This window comes from Thermochaetoides thermophila (genome assembly GCF_000221225.1).
Source record: "Thermochaetoides thermophila DSM 1495 unplaced genomic scaffold scf7180000011816, whole genome shotgun sequence".
NCBI classification, from domain to species: Eukaryota; Fungi; Ascomycota; class Sordariomycetes; order Sordariales; family Chaetomiaceae; genus Thermochaetoides; species Thermochaetoides thermophila.
The window spans coordinates 4,106,669-4,133,106 of NW_006383032.1; the positions used below are offsets into that span (position 1 = coordinate 4,106,669).

Consider the following 26,438-nt stretch of genomic DNA (forward strand, 5'->3'; position numbering starts at 1 on the left):
AGTATATCTTCTCCCTCGTCTCTGTGAATGGTGCATTTAAGTATACCACGACTGGACCGCAAGATCAAATAGCGTCACTTACCCCGTCCTGTGATCAGAGTTCCTGATGTTAAAAAAAGAAGGTTGATCCGACTTTCTTGACTTCGAACCTCTCGGCAGACCCTGTCGACATCTTGTAATAGAGAAAGATCCGCCTTGATAAAGTGATACTCTCCAGCCGGATTCAGCGAACGAAGTTCATTCTTGATATGTCGTGCAGCTTGCTCAGAACGGCCAATGAAGTAGATCCGGGGCTGACTCGTACGCTTAGTGAACTCTTTCATCGTAGCCTCACCGATTCCGCTCGTGCCACCCGCAAACACAGCTACCATGCCCGTTGGCAGGCAATCCACGATACGTGCATTTGAGGTTCGGATCTGATCTAAAGTAACCATTTTGCCAACCGACTCAACACAGGGTTCGACCGATTGTCCAATGATTGCTGTGATTCCATTGAGAACAGTGATACCAAACCCTTAAAATTTTCGCTTTCTGGTAGCAAAGATGGGAAAACGTCGCATCGCCCGAGTCCCAAAAAGAAATGAGGGAAAAACAGATGCAGGAGTCTCCCTTATGAAGAGAAGTTGTTGCCTGCAACAGCTACCCCACTTATCGACGCTGGCTGCAAGACTTCAACAGTGAGAATCAGGTAGATTCATCGGTTGGCTGACACCCTAAGATCCGATATCCTGGACCAGGGGGCACAATCGGTAGTGTCATGAGTCGGGCCGTGAGAGACTGATCTTGACTAGGGTCACGGATCGAAATAGGTATATCCGTGCCTCAGGAGGTCAAGAATTTAAGTAGATCCAATAGAAAGGTTTTTACTGGCAAACCGTTTGATGATGTTGAGCACTTAGGATGCAATAAACTCAGCAAGCTGAGGGCCTTCGGTCAATTACGAATGAGATGAGAGACCGGAGGGAAGTGGTGTAACCAAGGACGTCGATGCAGCCCAAAACGAGGGTCTTCTAGCAGCTGGGCCGAAGGGCAGGCATCGATCCATTACTGCTTCTGTAACCATAATGATGGACATGAGGGGGTGTAGTAGTCCTTTCAGTAGTGCCTGAACTGCCAGAACCACCCGATCCAGCTTGACAAGGACATGTTGCCCTTTGATTGGTGACTTTGGCACTATTGTACACCCCCAATCCTGTGTCGAAAGACTGTAAGACCAACCAAAAGAAAAAGCAATCGCCTACAAACCTCTGATCCGAAGTTGCAGCATAAGTGGTGGGTACATACTAGATGATCTACTGGGCAATTCATCGAGATGTAGAAGTCATCTTGATGTTTTGTGCACAGGATCGGAGGCTTCAATGATGCTCCAGACAGTTGGCAAAAGTCCCGAGAGCTGCAGTCAGGCGCTGAAAAAAGAGTGAGCCCATCATTCTTCTCAACCTCGGAGAGCTACAGATGAGATGCAGCTCCTAATGTTGGCAAAGAACACCGAGAACCCATCTACTTATCATCGCACTGAGGATGAAAGGTAGCAAACACTCAAGGCAACCTGGCCTCGCGAACATATCGAGCTTTCAGTGTTAGACAACGGCCTAACCTTCTAAGTTACTATTTAACATAATAGTAGAATACTACAATAAGCAGAAGCACAACGAGGGGCTTGTGACGCTCAGATGCCCGGATATTGTTTATGTTTTCGTCAACGATACTTGTTGATATTTGGTTCCGAGCGGCCCAGAACCAGATTGTAGGAGACGGGTGGGTCCTGTGGCAGAAGCTAAGATGTTGCCAATAATAGTCTAACCATACATAGCTAGCGTGGATTACATAATATTAGATTAGGTGTGCTCGGGGGCTATGCTGCGTGTCGATCAATGCAAGGGTAGCAGGTGACACGTTACCGCTGCCTTCCTTGATCTTCCCCCACCATTCGATCGAAGGGCTTAGTCAACATCCGCACAAGAAATTGAAAAGGCAAATGACCTGTATCAACCCGAACACATGATCGGCTGTATAAAGTGCAGGATTGGGTTATATTTCTCCAGTACTGCCCCTTGCACCTCAGACGGCAAGAGACGTCCAACTGGATGGGAACGATTTGAGAGATCGATCGCCTCGAGCCGTAGAGACGGCAATGTGATTACTGGGCGGGTGGAGGCTTCATCCGCAACCACACCTCCGGACTCTGTTCGTTGGGCTTCCTTGGCCGCCATTGGATGACACGCGAATGCCGATCGCGATCGATTGACATCCTGCGTCAAGACCAGCACAGATCTTCGTCAGCGATTACCGGTCTGGGAACAGAGGGCCGGTGGAACGGCCAGCCAATCAAGATTTCTATCAGCTACCTAGCGCGTTCCTTTGTCAAGCGAAATTCAATTTGCCAATTTGTGGTCAATCACAGTTGCCGCCGAATCCACAAGACAGCAGTCTCCGTCCCGGAGTTCGTTGTCTGTCGGCCCGTGGCCACCGGAGTATCTGGGTGGATACTCACTCCCCGACAGTTCCTATGCGTTAAACAACCTGCAATTCGCCGCACTGCATGTCTCTAGAGAGTTGACGATCTCAAGAGCAAGGCTTAGATTGTTTTGAGGCTTGTGACCAACTGTCCTGTTTGCCGAACACCACCACTCCTTTCAAGAGAGCTTGGGCTTGGTCGGAGTTTGTGCCCTCTCCGGTCGGAGCTCTTCTTGTACCGGAGTATCTTGACTTCCATCCATGGAACCCACAGCGTCTCCGGAATGGATTGCTTCATCCTCATCTGTCAGCTGAAGCGTTGAAACACAGCACTCTCGCCCTGCTGTGCTATAAAGATTCTCCGAGATGAGGGCCCGTCAGTCTAAATCATTCGTCCACCATCGAAGTGGTGGCAAGAGGTTCCCAATCTGGCCAGTATATCATGTTTGTTTCATCCTCCAAGGGTGTCGTTTTTTGCGGGACTTGCGTTCGAGTTTGATACGACGGCTATAATCCAGACCTACTGGGCTGTCTTTCCGACGACGTTTACTGTGCAGATGCTTAATCTCACCAAACATGGCCCCGAACGTGCCAATTGCCATCATTGGAATGAGCTGTCGGTTCGCTGGCGATGTAGACAATCCAGGGAAATTGTGGAAGCTTTTGGCCGAAGGGCGCAGCGCTTGGTCGGAAATACCCGTGGAGAGGTTTAACGTGAGAGGTTTCCTTCACCCTAACAACGAAAAGCTGAACGGGGTGTGTAACGCCTTTGGAATGTCTTGATGAAACAAAGCGTGAAGAGCTGACATCAAACACGCAGACGAATGTCATCGGTGGACATTTTTTAAAGGAAGATATCGGCCTTTTTGATGCCAGTTTCTTCAACTTGTCTTCAGAAACAGCTGCTGTACGTTCATACATGAAGATGTTGAGAGAGGGAGGAAGCTTACCATGACATTAACCTGATAGACTCTCGATCCTCAGTTTCGACTGCAATTAGAAACGACCTATGAGGCCCTTGAGAGTGGTATGTTCTCTAAATTCCACTTTAAGACGTCTACTGATTCCAACAGCCGGTATCACTTTACAGGATATCGCTGGATCAAACACCTCTGTGTTCGCCGGCTGCTTCTTTCGGGACTACTACGAAAGTTTGCTCCGTGATCCCGATTCTCTTCCTCGATTCTTCCTACTGGGAATTGGCGCCACAATGGCCTCAAATCGGCTCTCTCATTTCTTTGACCTAAGAGGCCCAAGCATGACTGTCGATACAGGCTGCTCAACGACCCTTACGGCTCTCCATCAGGCCTGCCAAAGTCTCCGCACAGGAGAGTCTGATATGTCGATTGTTGGGGGAGCAAATGTCATTTTTAATCCTGACATGTTCATGGCCATGTCTTCCATGACGTGTGTACAACAGCGCCTACAAATGCATGGTAGTAAAATGCTAACAGTTTCTCAGACTAATCGGCAAAGATGGCAAATCTTACGCCTTTGACAGCCGTGCAAATGGATACGGTCGCGGAGAAGGATCGGCTACGCTGATTCTCAAAAGGCTAGATGATGCACTCCGAGATGGAGATCCAATTCGCGCTATTATTAGGGAAACTGGTATTAACCAAGACGGCAAAACGGAAACTATAACAACCCCAAGTCAAGAAGCTCAGGAATCTCTCATCCGTGCCTGTTACCAAAGAGCTGGCTTGGATCCGGCAGAGACTACATATTTTGAAGCGCACGGAACCGGGACACCAATCGGCGATCCGATCGAAGCGAGAGCCATTGCCTCGGTATTTAAAGAGACTAGAACAGGTGAATGCCCTCTGAGAATCGGTTCAGTAAAGACAAATATCGGGCACACTGAAACTGTAAGCGGTCTTGCCGCAGTCATCAAAGTGGTCTTGGCTTTGGAGAACCGTCAGATTCCACCAAGCATCAATTTTGAAAAGCCCAACGACAAAATTCGTTTGGACGAATGGAATCTGAAGGTTGGATCTGACCTTCGCTTATCAATTGCCGGCCAGGAACTAATTGTCAGCAGGTCCCTACGGAACTGGAGCCATGGCCTGATGTTCAGGGCATCAGGCGAGCCTCTATCAATAACTTCGGCTACGGAGGATCGAATGCTCATGTTATCATCGAAGATTACGAGTCCTACCTTTTGAGTACCTCACACACCTCGAACAATGCTGTTCCCAATGGGGTCAGGAATGGAAATGGCTCCTCCACAGTTACAACCGGCCATTCAGAGTGCACTAAACGTTCCCGTGTCTTTCTTCTGAGTGCAAAGGATGAGCAGGCGGCCCGCCACATGATTAGCAATTTCAGGAAATATCTGGCTGATGCTCATACTAGCAACGAGGATGCATTCCTGGACAACCTAGCATACACTTTGTGTCATCGTCGGTCTGTCTTTCCTTGGATTTTGGCATTTTCCGGCAGTAGCATTCGTGGCCTGATCCAAGCGATTGACTCCTGCAGGTCGAGCCCAGTAAAGACCAGAAGTCACCCCAGAATTGGCTTTGTTTACACTGGACAAGGGGCCCAATGGTGGGCCATGGGCCGGGAACTCATCGATACTTATCCTGTCTTCAAGCTTACGCTTCTTCAATGTGATGCCGAGCTGAAGAAGCTTGGGGCGACATGGAATATGATCGGTATGTCTGACGTATCCAGACATCGAAGAAATCTTACTAACATTACGCTCTTGCAGAGGAGCTTAGTCGTTCTGAAGAAACTTCTCGGGTCAACGAGCTTGATTATAGTACTTCTGTCTGCGTCGCTGTTCAGATTGCCTTGACAGAACTCTTGCGTTCCTGGGGAATCACACCTAGCGCAGTCACCAGTCATTCTAGCGGCGAGATTGCTGCAGCTTACGCTGCTGGCGCTATCGACCTTCCTTCTGCCATGGCAATAGCGTACGCCCGAGGAGGATTGGCCTCCGAGTCTGATTATCGACATGTTCGGCGTGGTGGCATGGTTGCAGTCGGTTTAGGCGCAGCAGCGAGCCAACCATATATCTCCCGTGTCACCAAGGGGACGGTGGTCCTTGCTTGCGAAAATAGTCCCAACAGCATCACGATCTCTGGAGACATTGCGGGTCTCGATGAGCTTGAGGCCATCCTGAAGCAGGAAAACATTTTTGTCAGGCGCTTGAAGGTTGCTGCTGCGTGGCATTCCCATCATATGCAGGGGTTTGCCAACGCGTATTACGCCGCAATGGAAAACAAAGTACGCCCTGCCCAGGACCGCGTCAGCATTGTTTTCTCTTCTCCAGCTACAGGCTCTCGCATCGATGATGCCAAGGAGATTGGGCACCCTGCACACTGGGTTCGCAGTCTTACTGGATCTGTTCGCTTCTTGGAGGCATTCCACAGCATGTGTTTCGAAACACCCGACAGCGAGCCAAGCGTTGACATGGTCATCGAGGTTGGACCACATGCCGCACTTTCTGGACCCATTCAAGACATCTTGGCAATGCCCCGGTTTGAAGGCCTGAGTATCTTTTACGGAAGCTGCTTGATAAGAAAGCAAAATGCCGTCGACACTATGCATGCCTTGGTATGCAATCTGGTTCAACACGGCTACCAGGTAAATCTCTCAGCCGTTAATTTTCCATACGGAAAATACGGATTGAAGGTGCTTCACGACCTACCAACATACCCCTGGAACCATCAGACGCGGCACTGGTGCGAGCCGCGCGCTAACAGAGCGCTCAGAAACCGGTCTGATCTTCCGCATGATCTGTTGGGTTCCCTATTCCTTGGAACGAACCTTAACAGTCCAACTTGGAGACACATGATTCGCTTGACCGACCTTCCATGGATAAGAGACCACGTCGTTCAGGACAAGATCATCTATCCAGCTGCAGGATATCTCAGCATGGCAATCGAAGCAGTGGCATACCTAGCTTCCCATAGTCCCAAAGGAGAGGCAGTCATAGGATATCAACTCCGTGATATAGACATCCTCAAGGCTCTTGTGGTTCCCGAGACTACCGAGGGTATCGAGGTACAGCTTCATCTTCGGCCATGCAACACCAGAGAGCTCGATGCAAGGGATTGGCTGGAGTTCTCAATCCACTCTGTTACTGCAGACAACCAATGGACAGAACATTGTAAAGGTCTTATTTCAGTCGCGTATGCCGACTGTCATGGTTGGCATACCAGTTTCAACCTCTCTCAGCCAACCGACGAAACGGCATACCGGAACTGGATTAGCACTCGTGAGTTCTACACGAACCTTCGGTCTCGTGGTCTCTGCTATGGGCCAATCTTCCAGAACATTAACAGCATTCGGGCTCGGAATCAGCAGTCCCTCACCTCCTTTAGCATTGCCGATACCCAAGCAACGATGCCAAGGCGTCATCAGCATCCGCATATCATCCATCCAACAACTCTCGACTCGGTGTTCCAGGCGGCTTATACCGCTGTGTCAGGTGCTGGGAGCACGGCAGATACTCTCAAAGTCCCTAGGTCGATCCGAAAGCTATGGATCGCTGCAGGAATTAATGCAAACCCAAGCCACTGCTTGCGAGCCTACACAGATCTCAGTCACATCGACTCGCAGACAATGACTTCTTCCATATTTGTTTTTGAAGCTTCCTGTTCAGGCGATGTGACATCCCATCCCGTCATTACCGTCGAAAAGCTTGTCTGTCAATCTATTGGCAATGCTCCAGTGTCACAAGACAGGCCTTGGGAGCAAGAAAAATTTACCTTGATTAAGTGGGTTCCAGACATCACCTTCCTCAATGACTCGTGGGTCAAGCAGAACCTGGGCAGCGAGATCTCACCTACAGAAGCCGAGCTGCTGATTGATTTACGTCGCGCTTGTCTGTTTTACATCTGCGACGCACTAAGTCAGCTCACCGCTTCGGATGTCAAAGGCTTGGAGTGGTACCATAAGAAGTTTTACATCTGGATGAGACTCCAAGTTGAGCTTGCGAAGACTGGAGGCCTTGGGCCGTCAAGTAAGGAGTGGTTGCTGACACCTGCACATGAACGACAGAAGTTGTTGGCACGGGTTCGTTTGAGCAGCACCAATGGTGAGATGGTTTGCAGATTGGGCCCTCTCATTGTGCCAATCTTGAGAGGTCAAGTCACTGCTCTTGAACTCATGCTCAAAGACAACTTGCTGTCGAGATACTACCTCGAGGGCTTGAAGTGGGGACGGGCTAACTCCAAAGTTGGCCAACTTGTTGCCCTGTATGCACAAAAGTATTCACAGGTCAGGATTATTGAAATAGGTGCAGGAACTGGCGGTGCAACTAAGCATGTTCTCGAGGCCATTCGAAACTCAGGGGCAGAATGCAGCATTGCATCATACGACTTCACCGACGTTTCCTTAGGGTTCTTTGAGGCTGCGAGAGAGAAGTTCAACAACTGGAGCGAGGTAATGCAGTACAAGAAGCTGGATATTGAGCAGGACCCTACCGTCCAGGGGTTTGAAGAGGGCAATTATGACATTGTTATCGCATGTCAGGTCCTTCATGCTACACGATCAATGATTAACACAATGACAAACGTGAGGAAGCTGCTCAAACCAGGGGGCAAGCTGTTTATTATAGAGACGACCCAAGATCAGATGGACATCCAGTTTGTCTTTGGCTTTCTTCAGGGCTGGTGGCTTAGTATGCTCATGTTTCGTCTTAATTATGAAGGGCATTGCTGACAATAAATGCAGGTAATGAAGAGGAACGCAAAGTCAGCCCGTCGTTGACGATCTCAATGTGGGACAACGTATTAAAGCAGACAGGATTTCGTGGCATAGAGGCAGAGGTTCACGATTGCAATGACGACGAATTCTACTCGTTTAGTGTTATCTCTTCAGCAGCAGCTCGTCCCCCTCCCCAACTCGACTTCGAAATCGTCTTCGTCACACCAAATTGTTCCCCTCCTGACTTTTGGCTTGACCAACTCAATGTTTCCATCGGCTTGGTAACCTGGACTGTGCCGAGAGTCTGTACCCTTGAGGACTTATCAGATCACGAGAACAAGATCTGTGTGTTCATCGATGACTGTGATTCTCCGACCTTAGTTAGCGCAAATGCAGCCCAGTTTGAGGGACTGAAATCCATGTGCACACGGTCTAAAGGTTTGCTTTGGGTAACCAGAGGAGGTGTCAGCGAGAGCTTGAACCCATTTGCAAACCTCACATCAGGGTTCCTGCGGTCTCTTAGGCAGGAGTATTCTGGCAAGCGTTTGGGAACTTTGGACTTGGATCCTGTTCGGTCCATGTGGTCTGTGGAATCAATCAAGGCCATCACCGACGTCTTCATGCAGTTCTTTGACCAATCCGTTCAAGATTGGCCAAACGATTATGAGTTTTCAGAGCGGAATGGGATTATCCACGTCCCAAGATATGTGAAAGACAACAAGCGCAACTCAAGTGTGTTTGTCAAGACGATTCAGTCTCCGTTGACCAACTTCGAGCCGTTTTTACAACCTGAACGTCCCCTTCGCTTGACCATGAGCACCATTGGTCTGCTAGATACCTTGATCTTTGACGACGACCCCACTTCAGCAGAACCGCTTCCTGAAGAATTTGTCGAGATTGAGCCAAGAGCGTTCGGTGTCAATTTTCGTGATGTTATGGTTGCGATGGGTCAACTCCAGTCAAAGGTCATGGGCTACGATTGCTCGGGTGTGGTTATTCGAGTAAGCTCCATTGCGGCAGCTAATGGGTATAAAGCGGGAGACCGAGTTGCTGTCCTACTTCGCGGACATTACAGCAGCCGTGTTCGAGTTCACTGGACCAGCGCGGTCCATATGCCGGATGATATGACCTTCGAGGTTGGCGCCTCTCTCCCAACACAATTTGTCACTGCCTATCTTTCACTCTACGACCATGCGAAGCTTCAGCATGGAGAGTCCGTTCTTATTCACTCAGCCACAGGAGGTGTTGGACAGGCGGCCGTGATGCTAGCACAGCGTGTCAAGGCTGAGGTGTTTGTGACTGTCGGCTCAGAAGAAAAGCGCCATTTTATGATGAAGCAATATGGTATCAGCCCTGACCACATCTTCTCCAGTAGGGATGCATCGTTCGTCACAGGCATCATGGAGATGACACAAGGCAAAGGGGTAAACGTGGTCCTCAACTCTTTAGCGGGATCTTTGCTTCAACAAAGTTTTGACTGCATTGCCCCTTTCGGTCGGTTCATCGAACTGGGAAAGCGAGACTTCGAGCTCAACAACAGCCTTGCTCTCGGAACATTCACTCGTGCTGTTTCTTTCACCAGCGTTGACGTGACCGCTCTAGGTGTACTGAGACCCATGCATGCTCACAGGATCCTTAATGAGGTCGTCCGGCTCGTTGCAAGCAAGGAGGTTAATCCAGTCACTCCTATCACTGTCTATCCTCTGTCGGACGTCGAAAAGGCTTTTAAACTTGTACAAGCAGGAAAGCATGTCGGCAAGATTGTGCTTTCTGTTACCCCCGAGACCGTGGTTCTGGTATGATCGTTCTTCACTCTTTTGTTTTTCCTAGGCTTGCCGGGATTCTTTTAACCAGATTATTAGGCACGTCCTCGGTCTGTACATGCTAAACTCCGTTCCGATGCATCATACCTGGTCGTGGGAGGATTCGGTGGCCTTGGACAATCCATATGCAACTGGCTGGTCGAGTGTGGTGCCAAACACTTACTCATCCTGTCCAGAAATGGAAATGATAAAGCCAAGCTCATGGCCCTGAGACAAGAGTTAGAGCTTACAGCTAGAGGGGTAAAAGTAACAGCTGTTGGGTGTGATATCTCCAAACACGAGGAGTTGGTGAAAGCTCTTGACAGCTATGTTGGCTCAGGGAAGCCACCAATTAAGGGTATCATCCACGCAGGAATGCAGCTCAAGGTACGCGAAGGTGCCACCGGTTCCTTGTCCTCCATTCTAATAAAGCTATTATTAGGATTCGGTGCTAAAACACATGACGCTCGAGGATTACAAGATGGCATTAGCCCCAAAAGTCCAAGGCAGCTGGAACCTGCACCAATATTTTTCTTCTCCGGGATCTCTTGACTTCTTCATCATGTTGTCCTCTCTCATCGGCGTCATGGGCTATGCCAGTCAATCCAACTACTCAGCAGGAGGAGCCTTTCAGGACGCGTTAGCGCGATACCGTGTGGAACACGGTCTCCCTGGTGTCTCCATTGACCTTGGTATCGTCAGGTCTGTCGGGTATCTGGCTGAAGAACAGGCGAACAAGATCGTCGAGTCCCTCCGACGCCATGGCATGCTCGAACTCGCCGCAGATGACGTTCTCAAGGCGATTGATTCAGCAATCCAGTCGCCATTTGCAGGAAGCCTAGCGCTTGGCCTCAACACTGGACCAAGGGGGCATGCTGAAGACTCAGTCCTCAGCCGTGACCTGCGGTTTAGCAACCTGCAGTACCGTGAAGCGCAACAGGAGAGAACCAAGTCAAGGATGACACAAGCAGGGTCAAACGACCTGCGCAGCAAGCTTGCCGCATCGACAACTCTAGAGGAAGCAGCATGCGCTGTCACAGAGATGATCGCCAAGAAACTCGTGGATATTTTCATGATCTCCGAGGATGATGTCGTGCCGGCCAAATCTTTGGCTGAGTTTGGCATCGACTCACTTGTTGCAGTCGAATTGTGTAACATGCTGGCAGTAAAGGCGGAAGTGGAGCTGTCGATCTTCGAACTCATGCAGAGTGCCTCAATTGAGGAGCTGGCAAAGACCGTTGTGACAAAGAGCAGTCACACCAATCCGGATATTTTGGGTTAGGCTCCAAAAAGTGTCTGTCTCTGGTTTAGAATTATCTATCCAGTTATATCTATCCAGTTTTTAGTTCGATATCAGAACTTGTTGGTTCAATACCGTGCATAACCAGCACTAAGTCTGCGTCAGTGAGCTTCTTAGGTGAGATAAGGTTACTTTTTGCATCCGACGACTTCTGATACCTCGTCGAGGCATCCAAATCATCTGTCTTCCCGGAAAATCACAATCGGGAATGTGACATTGACCACAACCACTCCGCTGATCTCTGCCGATCTAGAGCGGATCTGCACCGCAAAAGGAGGTGCAGCCTCGAGCTATGCAACAATAGATATGTGTGATTCCGTGAGTCAAAGCAAAGGATCTCATCAGACTGGTTGTTCTTGTCATCACGCCTGTTGATAGGCTTCCACAGAAGTTGATCCAGGACATCTTGAGATCAAAGACGGCTGATCCTAAGGGGTTTTCTCATCTTAGCCTTTTTTTTGCTCCTGTTGTGATTGCAGAGCCATCTTGTGCTTCATGCGGTATAATGTTGACTCAGCACAGCTCGCAGATTCGTGGAAGTTGCTGAAGCGGGACAGCCTAATTGTAAATTTCTTTTTGTCGGCCTGATAACCTGGTTAACTCCCACAGTTATGGCACCCCTTGTAACTTATACACCGGTGCCCTCTTTCTCTTTTCTTCATCGATAAGCTCAGCATCCTTGGCTATCATTGTTGATATCAGGCTCAACAACGGGAACTAGTTCATACGATGGTCGTTATGTCGTTTGCTCAACGTGTCCAAGACTCATGAGCGGTTCATTGTCCACACTTCGAAGATCTGACACTTTGCAAGCGCACTGTGTCAATTTAGATCTAAAGTCTCCCAAGACTCCGGTAACCAAGCTTCAACTAGCGGGGTTGCCAACTTGGCCGATGAAGCAGGCAAACGCCACACAGCCGTGGCTCTGAGAAACTGTTAGATCATCCGTAGATGCAGTCGACACGATGCAAAAAAGTTTTCTGAAATTTGAACTGCTTCCCAAAAAAAATAAATTCACAATACCCGGAGGTAAGCAACTCAGCATCCTACAAAGTAGACAGTATTAAGGGCACTAGATTAGTTCCGGTCAACATAGACGGCGAGTGGAGAAGGTTCAACTACTGATCCAGTGAGCACAGAAGCATAACCTCTATCTCAACCTTGACCATTGTGAATAACTCTCCAACAGTATCTTAGGAGACTTTTAAGTTCCACTTGAGACAACGATGTCTAGCACGTCAAAAAGCAATCCAACGCCATTGTCAGCATGGGTCTTTTCCAGTAGATGTTACCGAGTCCTAATACCTTTAAAGTTATCCCAAGTTACGATAGTAGTTCTGGACTTGTATATACTCTTACCACCTGCCACTCCACTCCGGCTCCGGCTGATATCGGGGCCTCAAGCTCGGAGCCAGTATGTCGTTACGGTCCCGGGTCGGTTCCGGAGCAGGCCAGAAGTCCAGAATAACACTTCAAGATGCTATCAAGTTCCTGAGGCTCACATGCTGCTGACCAAAAAAAACCTTTAAGCACCGTTTCATCCATGTTTAGAACGGTGTACTATACAAACGGCAAAGCCAGCCTGAGGCATGTTCGGCATTGGGGTTGAAGTTGCAGGAATTCCTGGAAAAGTCCCATCACTACCTCTCGAGTTGTTAACATCACGAATCTGTCCAATCATATGAGTTTGAGATACAATGTTGTAATTCGAAAAAACACAACCTCTAATTGACAAGCAGATAAAAGTGACACTGGCTTTACCTGGGTATCCCCACTGCCATTGCTGGCCCCCGTCTTAACCCTCGCCATCGTGGTTCCGCTTCTCTCATTTACCAGGTATCGCTATGGAAATGGTATCATGTCATCATTTGACAGCTATAGCGTACCTGTTCCAGCAACGTCATGAGACTCCAATGCCGCCAGATTTTCTCTGGCCAGGTTATTGAAACTCTGTGTCTTCCTCAGGACGTCCACGCAACATTGAAACTCGCTGGCCATAAGGTCTGGATCGGCCAGGTCCATTGTTGGACTGGGTAGACCTCCGAATTGCAGACTTTCCTTCTTTTTAGCTTTTATGTATGACGCTGCCAGATAGACGGCTAACGGCAGAAATATATTGGCCTGTGAAGCACATTGTGAGTCAGTTCCAATCCCAGAGACCTGGTAGAGAAGGATGCTGTCTTACCTTAAAATATCCAATCTGTTCATGGGCCTTAGCTAATACTGCAATTTCCCTTGCCGCATGCATTGCTCGGATGTCGTACTCTGCAGATGTTGACTTACAGCTAGCCTGTGTTGCCGCGGATTCCGCAATCTGGCACATTTGGATTGTAGTAGCATGTCCCATCAGAAAGGCGAACAAGAGCATGGGGTCCGCCATGGCTGCCATCATCGGAATTGTCGTTGCAAGTGAGTTCATCTTTCGTGTCAATGTACTATCCAGCCAATCATGACGGATCCAAAAGTCGAGTGATGCGTTGCCATATGCTCGTTCCACGGTTGTGGCATGCATGTGGGAAATGGCCCTACCCGCCATGGTAACAAGTACTACAGTCTCAGTCAGAGGAGAAAAAATGCTTTCCTCTCCTGATGCGATGAAATCTGACAAAAATCGACCTTGGATGGGATGGCCAGTTTGGAAGGCGAGTTCCGGAGATGGTAGACGAGTACAGATCTAGCCATGGGGATATGCCAAGTTGGCAGTTAGCCGATTTGAGACTAACAAGGATGATCATGATGTTGATTGCAAACCTGTTGACCGTGCTGTACATCTAGCGGACACACAGGAACTTACCACGTCTTCAGTCAATGTGAGAGGGGCGCGGTTGCTCATACATATAAGCCGATCCAAGCAATATGCTACCCAGAAGGTTCTGCGCCTCTCCTCCTTCTGAATCGGATCTTCATCAACTAACTCATCGGGATTATCGACCTCGTGTAGACGAGCCATTTGTGCTAACCTGAATGCTCTTCCTGCGCTGATGCAGGCACGACGATGGCCGCAGCGAGCAAACTCATAAAAAGCAATTAGTAGCCAACTTTGCACCTGCTCAATTTGGACTGGCCGGAAATCATCGTCTGTCAGGTCAATGCCTTCTAGCATCTGCTTTGCCTCTGTGTAAAAGAGTTCTCGGTAGCTCTCGAACTGAGACGACAGCGCCATCGCCAACGTCCACATGCAATACTGGAGACATAGCATGTAGTTGGGGGCGTCGGAAGCGGGACTTTGACGGGAGCGCGAGAAGTACTGTGATTGGTTGAAAATAGGTATATTGGGGTGAACCCGATCGAAGTACAGTTGATCTCTGTGTTACACGGAGGTGTTAGCTGGAGTCGAAAGACTAGTCCCTGCTTTTCCGTGGTCTAAACAAGCCAACAGATGAGTAGATTCATGTAGAAGACTTACAAGTCAGTCTTCATCAGATCGTCAACAATTTGAAACGTGTTCACGACCGGTGATTGAGGAGTTGGAGGAAACTTCAAGGCCGGAAAAGCCATCATCGATGCTGGAGTAACAGGAGTAAGAGGCGGTATCTGCACATGGAGCTCGCGCTCCCACAGACTTGCATGTTGCGGGGCATGTGTGGGAGAAGCAAGGATTGGAGAGCCGCTGTCCGAGGAACATGTCGCAGGTGTTGCAAATGTTGTGCCTACGCCAGGTCTCTCGGTCGTTGCTGGGAGTGTCTCAGAATCTCCAGTCCCACCATTTAGCCCATCCTCGCTGTATTCGATACTCAACCGGCGCTCCAATGCTACTGCTCTTCGTCAGCACTGATTCGAACTTGGCAATTGAGATTCATGGGGGCAGGTCTGCAGCTGTGTAACGTACCAATTCTGTTCCGAAGAGCCTTGAGATCTCCCTTCTTTGGACCTCTGGCCAAGCGGTTGTTGTTTATCTCGCATACAATGCCCGCATCAGCACAGGTTCCACACTGAGGGCGCTGTCTATCACCTAAGATCATGTTGAGTCAGCTAAACGAACACTACAGTTATAGAGATGAGGTTTAACCTACATCGAAGCTTTCTTTTTCGACATTCTTCACATGCGGCTCCAGGCAGCTGTCTTGGTTGCCCTGAGCTGCTTGTGCCTGATCGTTTGGCGGCACACATAGCAATAAAATGAAAGGAGATAAGCGTAATGTGAGAATTGATCTCTCGGAAGATTTATGTGGACAATCCAGACAGATGGAAGAACACGAAAGAGGTGAGCATGTGAAGTAATGAGATCAAAAGGATTCATCAGCTCACAAGGTTGAAGGGTCCCATATGTATACATTGCTGTCGCGAATCATGAAGGGGCATCTTGTTCTTTGTATACCTCTCAACCAGCAATTGTCAACCTGCATAAGTATCAACAAGGAGTTCCGGTGGATGGATTCAGTAATCATTGACAGTGCATCAATGCCGACGCCCACTCATCCCCATGTGCGAAGGCAGACCCTCCGACTCGATACCTCTCCGGTTGTGGATCGTTACCTACTTTTGCACCTTTGGCTGGGTCTTGGCAATCATGTTGCTGTGCTGGCAGGAGGGGTGTGAGATTTTCTTGCCTGGATTCGGAACTGGTCACTTCGATGTCAAATGTTTTTCAGTGGTTGCTCTATCTAGTCCTGCACAACCACAAACACGGTCCTTGAGCCCATGTTTCGCCAATCGAGTTCAATTCATGAACCAATACGAAGCTTCCAAGGTTTCTGACTTGTATCCATTTTTCATGTCCTGATCTCTCGAATCAACACAGTGCACTTATATTCTTGGTCTGTGTTCATGCATCAGCAAACAGTGCAAGTGAGGGCTTTACTAATCTCTCTAAGGGACTTCCCACAGGATTGGTTGCAATTGTGTCACATCTGAAATGTTTTTTCTCAGATCTGGAGCCACTCGGCTCCCATCTCTCAGCCATCTCTGTATCAGTTGCTAGGTGCCAGCTGAGAAAAGTCCAATGCTCCTACAGAACTGCCTTTGCATCTTGATACATTGATTACGTCACAATATACGATCGGGCCGTCATGTGTGATGATCAAGACATCAATCTAGCGAATACTCGATCGACAGCTGGCTGCCCCGATCTCAACTAAGTTCCCATTTGCTATTTCGGGTCCGTTGTTCAGCTTCTAATTCCATCGCTCTCATTAGCTGACAGGAAATTCATGGTGTTCCTCTCTACCCCACAACTGCCTGCATTTCCAGCTCGATCTGTACATCACACAAAATATGGTCCTCTGTACTCCGTAAAGCATTGCCCAAACTGGGGCATCGGCTTGGAACAAGGTGATCAGGAGGTAGGTATTTTAGTCCAATTGTTGCATGTTCGGACGACGGCTTACCATCCGTTCGGTCCTTGGCTGTGCTCATGGCTTTAGTTGCGGTCAGTTCCGTTTTGCCTGTCACATCTGATCGGCAACTTTTTCGATTCCACGTTTCTGTATCGGCTGATAACTTCGGCTGCGGATCCACTCCTCCATTCCCATGTTCTTGGACCCTAGGCCCTGACTTAAGGATAGCCTTTGGTGTGCGGCTGGTATGATGATTCGTCGCTGATCCTCCTGGCTACTTCCGCGACGCCACCATATATCGCTTGTCATTTTCTTGGCTAGGTCACCGAATGTTACTGTTGAGGGCATCTGGAAAGAACTAATCAGCATTTTACCATTGGGGGCCATGAAACCAACCTTGATCTCACAGGAAACAGGAGAACAAGCTCTGAAGTTCAAGGGAGTACCACAAGACCCTTGAGGACACATCTGCCGCTCGATGAAGGCCCATCTATCACAATAAGTGTTTTTTATTAGATCATTTGAATTTATATATGTATCGCTGATATTGTTGACTCACTATACTGGAATGTACGTCTTTATTCATGTTGTTCATGGCTTCTTGTGTGGTTTTAGTTGACAGCCCAGCTCCCTCAGGCTCGGGATATTTTCCAGCATCTTGTAATCTCCATAACTGGCCAAACCCTTAAACAAAGAAGCCGTAAACAGGTCCGGGAACTGAGATACGTAGGGGCAAGGGATCTGCTTGTGATGTCCAAGAAGATATCAAGAACGAAGAAGGAAAAATAGGGTCACTTGCAACGCACGAGTAGACAGAAGTCTTCCGCAATACTGTGAAACAATCTTCTAGTTACATATACACAGAACATCTTACAGACAAGGCATCATGAGCTCCCGAATTTCCGAGAACCATTTTATTGGTTACTAGTTCCTTCACTCCTTTGTCACCCCCTGGGCCATACCTGTACGAGGATGACGATACCATGGTCGTGGGCTTTCAACACCTAAAGTTTGAAACCCGTCCATGAACCGGCTAATGATCCATTAATCTTGAACAATTTGCGTCAGTGTACAGTCTATTACTACATAAGAGAACCCTACCCCTTTTCTGGATGCTCGGGTTTCTCAAGGTTCACGCAGGATAAATCCTCCGTCAGCGTGTGTCACCAGGGATGTTGGGCGATACATTCTGCCCTAATAGCTCAGCTCAACAGGGACCGATATCTTACCTTCCTTTTTCCTAAGTCAGATGGGCACATGACATATGCACAAGTACCCGAACCCTGGTCCATACTAGCCTGACTCTCTTCAATTTGTGGTGGATATATCATCAGAAGAGATATTTGAGTTGATAAAAAGGTCTACATGTGAATATTGGTGCGCCTGGGCTATTGGATGCTTGATATAACCTTGAAGTCTAAGTTTGTTACATGTGGCATAATAATGCCAGTATCTAGTCTGTTGCGGTTACATGAACCTACCCATCGTGCACTCCAATTTCCATTTCATATTGTCCAACATGACAGTCTCTGCATTTTTGCAAAGGTATTCCGACCACATGGCCTGCCGCTGTGGAGAACCCCTGGCATGTGTAATACCCAAGTCATCGCGCAGGGTCTCGAATCGAGTCAGCCAAGATAATGTTATCGGACGAGCGACTTCGACTCTAGCATCTGCTCTGTAAGCTTAACTGAGAAAGAACTAACTAAGTGAAGTCTCAGCCGAACGCAGACAGGGGAATATACATGCAGCCAACGGCTTGGCAGTTATGTTAGGCATTCCAGAACAACTGCTGAAGAACATTAACATGAGACTCAATGCCAAGGTGCCTGGGCGTCCTCTTCTCAATCCATGTAGATAAACAGATAAGTCCAGTTCGCCACTGTGTTCTTGAGCTTAGAAAACCAGGCGAAGTTCCTTAACTGTTAGCATCCCGCATATATTGGCGAGGATGCTCTTCGCTGCTAACGAGAAAACTCAGCCGTCCTCATTTGTCAATGCGTGCATGAGTAATAACCCAAAACTTCTGAGAAAATAAGATATCGAATGTAAGTATTGGAGGGGCAGAGTTTGGATCCCCAGCTCTGATTCACTATTTCTCTTCGGTGTGCTGTATCCCTAATCATAGTAGGTAACAGTCCTATATGTTGTAACCATGAACTCCTCGATTCTCGCAAGTTCTAAACCTTTCTGTTCGATTGTACAAGAGTCTAACACCATATACGGGGCCTGACTGGTGACGGAAGCCACAGAGCTGTCACGCAACGGCTCCTGTTCCTCATCCCCGGTTTTCTCACAAGAGCTCAGGCCTGTTATGCGACCAACCATGTGCTGTATGTAAGCTGCGGCTGTGTGATTTGAACAAAATATTCGCCGAAGGTGATACTGGTGGTACACAACAGGACAGTCGAAAAGTTTGGGTCTTGACGGCAAAGCCCAACCATTGTACGTTCGAGTCCAGTTGTAAGATCTGCACGGACCAGTGTCTTAGGCACGATCCGGAGCTCGCCACAACACCTACTGGACGCTCCCGCTCACGGAATTGCTTGCCACGGTTTAATGATGACGAGCAGTCACTCGATACATGAGCCTCAACATCAACCGACTAAGATCGGAGACCGACCTTGATCGGTGATTGGGCTTTTCATCTTGGATATCGCATCCATTCGCCCAAAAATCGATCAGATCTTGTTTTAACTGTGTTTAAATATATCTTCCATGGAACGGTTATGGACACACCAAAATGACGGCCCAAAGCCACGGTTTGCGGAAAACCAAAACCCACCTCCTGGTCTCAAGCATCATCGTTTGACTCACACAGGATGCAATTGTCCCTGACCACAGAGTCAGTAATGAATTGACAAAGAAACCCAGGTATAAGCCTGTGCAATGCTCGACACGTGTGCATGATGTTGCATTAGTCCCGTGGTCGGGTTCTCCGGACAAAGCTGATTACGAGAGTCTTAGCAACAGTTCAATTCTCCTATGTTGATGTCGATCTCATACTACCATCTGCGTGACCTCAAATGAAGTAATTGTCTAGGGGTGCTGAAACTTGGGACTTGAACTGACCATCACTCACCAATATTTCGGTTTTATCCTCAGGCTCACCATGGCATATTGGGCTGAACTTTTGGCACAGCCCCATCTACATCACTGAAGTTCATCTGACCAATAGTGTTGAAGACCCAGCAATTTCCCCTTTTATAGCTGTACCTATTCCCTTCCTCTATCGTGCAACACATCACATAAGGATGTCAAAGTGGCTTAGTGACTCTCCGAGTTTTCAGGCTCGAACATACGAACCGTGGTCGTAATCAACAAGCTTGATCCGTCCGATCCCGTAAAGTCTCCCGAATCACAACCATTGCTGTTCCTTATACGCTCTGCCCTCCATATGACCAGTCCATCCGTATCGAACGACGCCTTTCCTTTCCAGTGTGCTGATTCGTATGATAAACAAATGCGGTCCGGCTTCGTCATCATGCAGGATTTGACTCCTTGAGATTGGTTTGTGCACCAATGCCTGGTAGCGCCAGCCGTAAGCTCGTAACGTCAGTGGTTCTATCAACGGATTTCAAGCAATGCCGATGTTGTCAAACAAAGGCTGGCAGACAGACGAAGGTTGAGAGCCATGTGGCAAGCAGGGGCACAATTCTCTGCTGTGTTGATGCCAGCTGAGACGGCAGAAAGATTTGTCCATCTTCCAAGGCTCAAGTGTCTGGGTTTTGATATGGCAGTTGGAGCATTTAAAGAGAAGGCAGAGGTCCAGAACTACCATCGCTGGTAAGTGATGATTAGCGAAAATCCTTTCTATACGAGCAGAAGGCAAATTATAGGAAGCTGCCTTCATCTACAGTCCAAGATTCTAGTACAAGATATCGATACTCCTGATTTTCTTCCCGGGCTTTCCATCTTCTACAAATCAGGCACTGCTGCGTTCGTAGCTTCCATCGTTGAACCATTCTCACACAAACAACCATGCTATCACACATCTCTTCTGTTGCTGCGTCGCTTAGGTTCAAAGACTTTTACGCTTAACGTCTTTGTCCGTGGCCTTTTTCAGCTCTCCCTCAAACCTGAACTGTAGGTTGTCATCTTTCATTTGATCGCTTGGGATACCCCTTCCGCAATGAGCTCTGAATAAGGTGACTTGGCTGATTTATTCGCGGGATCGAGGCTCAGACTCCTGGCCATTCTCAGACTTTCGCGCAGCATCTTTTGCCGTCGTAGCAGCATCGTTCGTAGCCTTGGTTTTCGTAGTTGGAGTTGATATGGAGTCGGCAGGCTTGCATTCTGTCCAATGTTAATGTGTGAACAAACCGTTATGTTCGACGATAGTAGGGATGTCAGTTCGGGGAAGCCGCTCATTACTTCTGCCTTGGGTGCTATCTTGGGTACGTACCCACCGCATTTGTCCAGCATCCCTTCAGAACTAGCAGAGTTGTTGTTAGAGGCTGCCTCTCGATTGCGCTTACAGCTCAGGCTATCATGGCCATCATGTCGAAAGCTGCAGAGATGTCCAGCGTTGTTGAAATGGCACTTACTGCATTGATCAATCCAGTGAACGTCTCTTCGAATACTTCCATCGAATATGCCGAGCCCAGTCTTACAACAGGTATAGGGGTCTTGCATGATATCCCCGGATATATGATCAACGCAGCAACTCGACTTTTGCTTGGATGTCCAGTTGATGTTTCTGACACTCTGCTTGATTCTCTCCTGGGGATTGGAGATCACACTTGTGATGTAATAAGACGATGAGATCATACAACGGTTAGCGCTCAATCGTCAACTGGGACATGGCATGATAGATCGTGATGGGCTTACTGGCCCGTTTAAATGCCATCTGAAGGCACCAAAAGTCGGTTCATGCTCAAATTCTTTGACCTTCGCGAAATTCCTCGATGGCCATCCTTGTCTCAGGGATCAGATCACTGGTGACACCCCCAACAATCTCATCTCTCATCAAATTTTCTGGGTTAGCCACTGTCGGCCCTGTGGAAGAGTCAAATCTGCTGCGATGGCGGACATGATACCCGCTACAATCATTGATTAGCGGGCATGGGATTTCATCTAAAGCGTGTATCGTAAAATCTTCGATTGTGCAAAAGCTAACATATTTTCAGTTGTACGGATGTTGACACACAACATAAAAGTTAACTGCATCCACTTCGTGCTTTAACGAAGCCACAAGCGACAAGACTAGACTGGCTTGAATAGAAAAGACACCCTGGCTTAGATTGCTGACATTATCATTATCAGGCCACCTACAGGCACAACATTCAAGTGATTCCTGCGATGCATACAACAATACCCAGCAAATAAATGACTAAAATTTTAACTTGACAGTGCCACCACTGAGAAATTTAACAAACAACCCTCAAACCCCGCGGTAATGGCGTTGCGGCAGGCGCAGGAAAGTGTGAAGTAATGTCATGTTTTGAAAGAGGAGCACCTCATGACCTACCGGCTCAGTGAGGTAATATCTCTGTTAGTTGCAAGTAACTACGATGTGGTCACCGCTGACCGTACCTCGGTCAGTCTCGGCGCCACTGAGGCCAGGTGCACGCTTGACCTTATATAAGAGCCATGCTCGTTTGCCCTCACGCGTGTGTAGTTTAGAAGGGGGCGTTGTTATTCTGCGGCACCAATTGTGCTTGACAGATCCCCTCAGGGCCGCGTGTTTTGCAGGGCAATGCCCAAGCCAATACTCTCCACGTTTTACTTTTATGTCCAACAATCTCGATCGGCCGAGTCTGTTAGCGCGCTAACCATCTCCCGATGGTATTCACCCGTGGCTCGTTTAACACGATACGAAATCCCTGGCGGTATGTACACTTCGAATCAGGTACGACTCGTCAAGTCTCGAGCGATGATGCTATTGCTGGCTGCTAAACTCGAAAGACATCCAAGACATTCTGCAAACAGCGTGCCATTGCCCGCTTCTCCTGAAACCTCATGTCATCGGAACGTGCTGATTGTAGCTTCAGTCCCTTTCTGCCAGGAGCAGATCCAATTCCAGGATATCGTAAAGTCGCCGAAGCACCCCCTAATGCGGTCTCCGAAGGCGCTTGAATTCCTGGAGTGGGGGGTTGCGGAAGATGTGGGGACAAAACAGGGAAGCCGCCAGTTGTGCACTACTTATATCGCGTAAGCCTTCTGATGCTGACTGATACTTGACTTGCTGACTAAATTTCTGAGATGCGATGGATTGGCTGATCCCAATGGGCATTTTGCTGCTATCTGAATCGAGTACTGGTTTCTTCTGTTAGCTTGGGTGCAGAACCTCGTTGACTTAGCTATGGCCAGTGAGTTTGACCTCTTCTTTATCGGCGTACCAGTTGACATGCTTACACCTTTATAACTGCTTGATGCAAACCCCTATTAGCTCTTTATATGACTGTGTATGTCACATGGACACGGCAGTCCAAGGAGAAGAAATATCCTTGACAATCGACATATAGAACACCAGTGACACAAGAGCTGAGAAGGGCAAAGGCATATCTGATTGGTAGAGCCCGGAAAATATGAGGGATGGCAAGAATGAGTTAGATAACCTTGCCACGCTGAAAGAACCCCTGAAGATGACAGGAGACCGCGAGGTACTCACAAGGGCGAAGGGATTATATAAGGGAGGGTACTTGGACACGATGAAGGATTTCTCTTGGGCTTTCCTCTCCCCAACACAAGGACACTGAGGACCAAGAAAGATTGTTACACGTAGTAATTGACTTCGCTGTGCACCCAACATCGTCAGTGGCCATCATCTAACCCATTTGACCCATTGTCGATCCCTGTCTGCACTAGGCCAAGTCCCCCATTACAGTGGACTTTAATCAAGAAGTCTTGCCTGTGATTAACAACTCATTCTCGAGTTCCAATTCAGCCTTGGTCCCGTGAGAACTACAGCTGCTTCCGCCTGCACCATAAAGACAATTACCGCATTGTCTGAGCGGCTTATGAGGAGAGATTATGAACTCTGTGGATAGTCCATATCCATTCTCAAAATGGTCATCACATGACCTAGGCGCAAGATCCCCTGTTTTCTGAATGATGGCAGCCTCACTATAAACACAATACTCCCAGTTAATCATGGGCTTTGCTCCATCTTCGATTCGTTTGGGATTAAACATCAAACCTCGTTTGGGCTGAGGAGAGGCGAGGGAGCCGGGAAAGCCAGAAGTCGGTCAGTGCTCAGCCGGAAGTAAAATATCAATCGAATTGCTGACACGGACATACTTATAGGAGCATCCAGAAGCCTGCTCATCGTTGTGCCCAATGAGCTACTCTCAGAGCGTTTTTGTATGACTTTAGCAGAGATCGGCCTGTGCGGTGATATCAAAACCAAACATTTCCGAGAGTGGCAGATATCAGTGTTCGACGGGTCTGTAGACCGAGAAACACTCGGCGAAACTGGGGTATTGGAGTAAAAACAGTCGTTCTGAGGGGACGATAATCCACCAGTTCTATACTGTCATTAGAGTGTCAAATGTATAACCGCCAGAGATCGTGCTTAACATTTCTTCGGTAGCTAAGACAGGAGTTATCGCTTGACTCCGTCAACCGCCAAGAAGCCGGCTTGGCGCATCGATGGCGCGGAGCCGGCAGATCTGGACCGAAGAGGTGGGGCGCTACTGTTGGAAACCATTCTAGGACGATGGATCGAAAACAGTTCGTTCTGGAGAAAACCCGTGGCATGCTTAATAAATGTTTGAAGAGAAGAGCAACTAAACTGTTTCAAAGCAAGAAGGGTTGTAAAAAGAAGGGAACTTGACAAGCTTTGGATAATTTCCTCCACAAAAAGGGATTTGGACAGTAGATATATTGGATAGCACTGTCCTTATCAATGGATTTTTGAAGTGCGGGGCACTTGGCCTGGAGCTTCGGCGAGCCCCACTGAGCACGACAACCCGTTTAACTCAGCGGGTCAATCTCCATGCAAATACAAAAAGCATCTTAAAGCTGCAAACGAGTTGCCCCCAGACCACTTCCTTCTCCCAGCATCTGTCTATTATACGCACGCTTGAGATAATGTCTAAAGAACAGTTGTTCCAGATCCTCTCCTTACCAGATGATGCGCTGCAGCAAGTGTTGGACTATGCCTCAACCCTATCCAAAGGGGAAGCCGCCCAGTACTTCACAGATATGCTGGGAGACTCGCCCCAGGTGATAGAGTTCATATCCACCTTCAATTCTCGCCGCTCTGATCCCAAGTTGTTGTCAAAGCCACCATCTTCTGTCCCTGGTGCAACGCCAAGTTCTAGCCACAATTTTGAGGTCGAAAGTGTCCCCAAACATAGGTCCCGTCAAAAGAAGCAGAAACCATCCCTCCATACCCCGCCACCACGACAGGTCGCGTCTTTCGAGGTTGCCGCAGGAACTGTGTACAACAAGAAAGATTTACAACAAGACTATATACCACCCGCGCGATCAGGGGCATCGACCCCATCAATCAGCGACGCGAGCTATGGCAAGAAACTATCGATATCATCAACCAAAATAGCCCCACCACCTCCTCCTACTCAACAGTCGAAGCCCCCTCCCCTCTTTGTTGCAGGAACACTCGTGTCGGAACTCGGTCTACCGAAGCAAAAGTCGAGGTCGAATCCGTCTTCTCGCACGGCGACCCCAGGCCCGTCATCATCCCGTAACAACAATGCCAAAATCGCAAAGGTATCAATTACGGGAGGTGTGCCGATGCATGGCCAGTCCACTGCTCTCGCCGATTTCGACGAAGCTATTCGAGCCCTGGAGATTTCGACAAATCCTACACATTTCTCCAACACGGCGAAGGGTATTGCCGCTCGCAGGTGTAACTGCGTTGCTACGCGCCATCCCCTTCTCGAGGCGGCTCCGAACTGCCTGAATTGTGGCAAGGTCATCTGCATCAAGGAAGGGCTAGGCCCATGCACGTTTTGCGGACAGCCCTTGTTGAATCCTGCCGAAGTCCAGAGCATGATTAAAGAACTTCGGCAGGAACGTGGTCGGGAAAAGATGGCAGCCGATCGCGAAGCACACAAGAAGACTGGTACCGGAGGAGGGCAATCACAACGGTCGTACGCCAATCCCTTGAAAGAGGTCGGGCTGGCCGGTCCTGAAGATCTCAGCGTCGCGGAGGCGATGGCTCGACAACACCGTGATAAGCTGCTCGCATTCCAGGCGCAGAATGCGAAGCGCACCACTGTTAAGGATGAAGCGGCTGATTTCGATCCCTCCTTGGCGGGCAGCATGTGGGCAACCCCAGAAGAGAGGGCAATGGCGCTCAAACGTCAGCAGAAGCTGATGCGCGAGATGGAATGGAATGCAAAGCCGGAGTATGAGAAACGGCAACAGATTATCAGTATTGACATTACTGGGAAAAAGGTGTTCAAGCAAACCGTCAACATGGAAAGGCCGCCGAGTCCGGACAATCATGTGGACACAGAGGATGTCAAGTCCAGAGCGGTGGTTACCATCGAGGATGGTGGTCAAGGCCATGGAGGGGCCTACAGCAAGAACCCGCTCTTGGGAGGGTTGATCAGACCCATCTACGAGCCGAAGGGGAAGCAGGCAGAGCTTCCAGGTAAGAGGGCTAGAGGGACCAGATGGCGACGTGTGCAAGACGACCTGGACGACAACGAAGCTGTTATCCTAGATGGCGGCATTCGCGGTGAGAAGGCCGAAGTCATAACGACGACGGGAGATGAGCCCGCCTGCGGTTGATTTCCTGTCGGTCCCCGCTGGACAGAACCAAGACCGCACACAGTACACAAGTGAACAATCGCAATGGCCAAATGCGCCACTCATACTGATCTATTGAACTTCGTAACTTTGAATTGAGTGTCAGGAAGCCGTGGACCATGACTGCCATTATCATGAACTTGCATGTTGCCCCTGTGTTTCGCACCCACTGAGAATATCGGCAGCGGGTCGCGATTAGTTTTCCAGAAGCTCCCCCAAAAT

At 48.7% G+C, this 26,438-nt stretch overlaps 3 protein-coding genes across 3 annotated transcripts; 2 read left to right on the forward strand and 1 right to left on the reverse strand.

The window, feature by feature from the left end:
* Positions 1-3,033: 3,033 nt before the first annotated feature.
* CTHT_0032090 (uncharacterized protein) lies at positions 3,034-11,199 on the forward strand (the record flags this gene model as incomplete). Its single annotated transcript, XM_006693587.1, has 12 exons — positions 3,034-3,213; positions 3,278-3,364; positions 3,427-3,484; positions 3,732-3,864; positions 3,920-4,269; positions 4,482-5,114; positions 5,171-6,018; positions 6,136-6,468; positions 6,643-6,924; positions 7,186-8,089; positions 8,143-9,911; positions 10,360-11,199. The coding sequence occupies 12 exons, from the start codon at positions 3,034-3,036 to the stop codon at positions 11,197-11,199; spliced, it is 6,417 nt and encodes a 2,138-aa protein (XP_006693650.1).
* Positions 11,200-13,092: 1,893 nt separating this feature from the next.
* On the reverse strand, positions 13,093-15,519 carry CTHT_0032100 (uncharacterized protein; the record flags this gene model as incomplete). Its single annotated transcript, XM_006693588.1, has 8 exons — positions 13,093-13,338; positions 13,403-13,434; positions 13,501-13,531; positions 14,012-14,522; positions 14,624-14,969; positions 15,047-15,169; positions 15,227-15,305; positions 15,466-15,519. 8 exons carry the CDS (start codon positions 15,517-15,519, stop codon positions 13,093-13,095), a joined length of 1,422 nt encoding a protein of 473 aa, XP_006693651.1.
* A 9,008-nt stretch (positions 15,520-24,527) lies between these two features.
* CTHT_0032110 (uncharacterized protein) lies at positions 24,528-26,198 on the forward strand (the record flags this gene model as incomplete). Its single annotated transcript, XM_006693589.1, has 1 exon — positions 24,528-26,198. The coding sequence occupies one exon, from the start codon at positions 24,528-24,530 to the stop codon at positions 26,196-26,198; it is 1,671 nt and encodes a 556-aa protein (XP_006693652.1).
* Between the last annotated feature and the right edge of the window lie 240 nt (positions 26,199-26,438).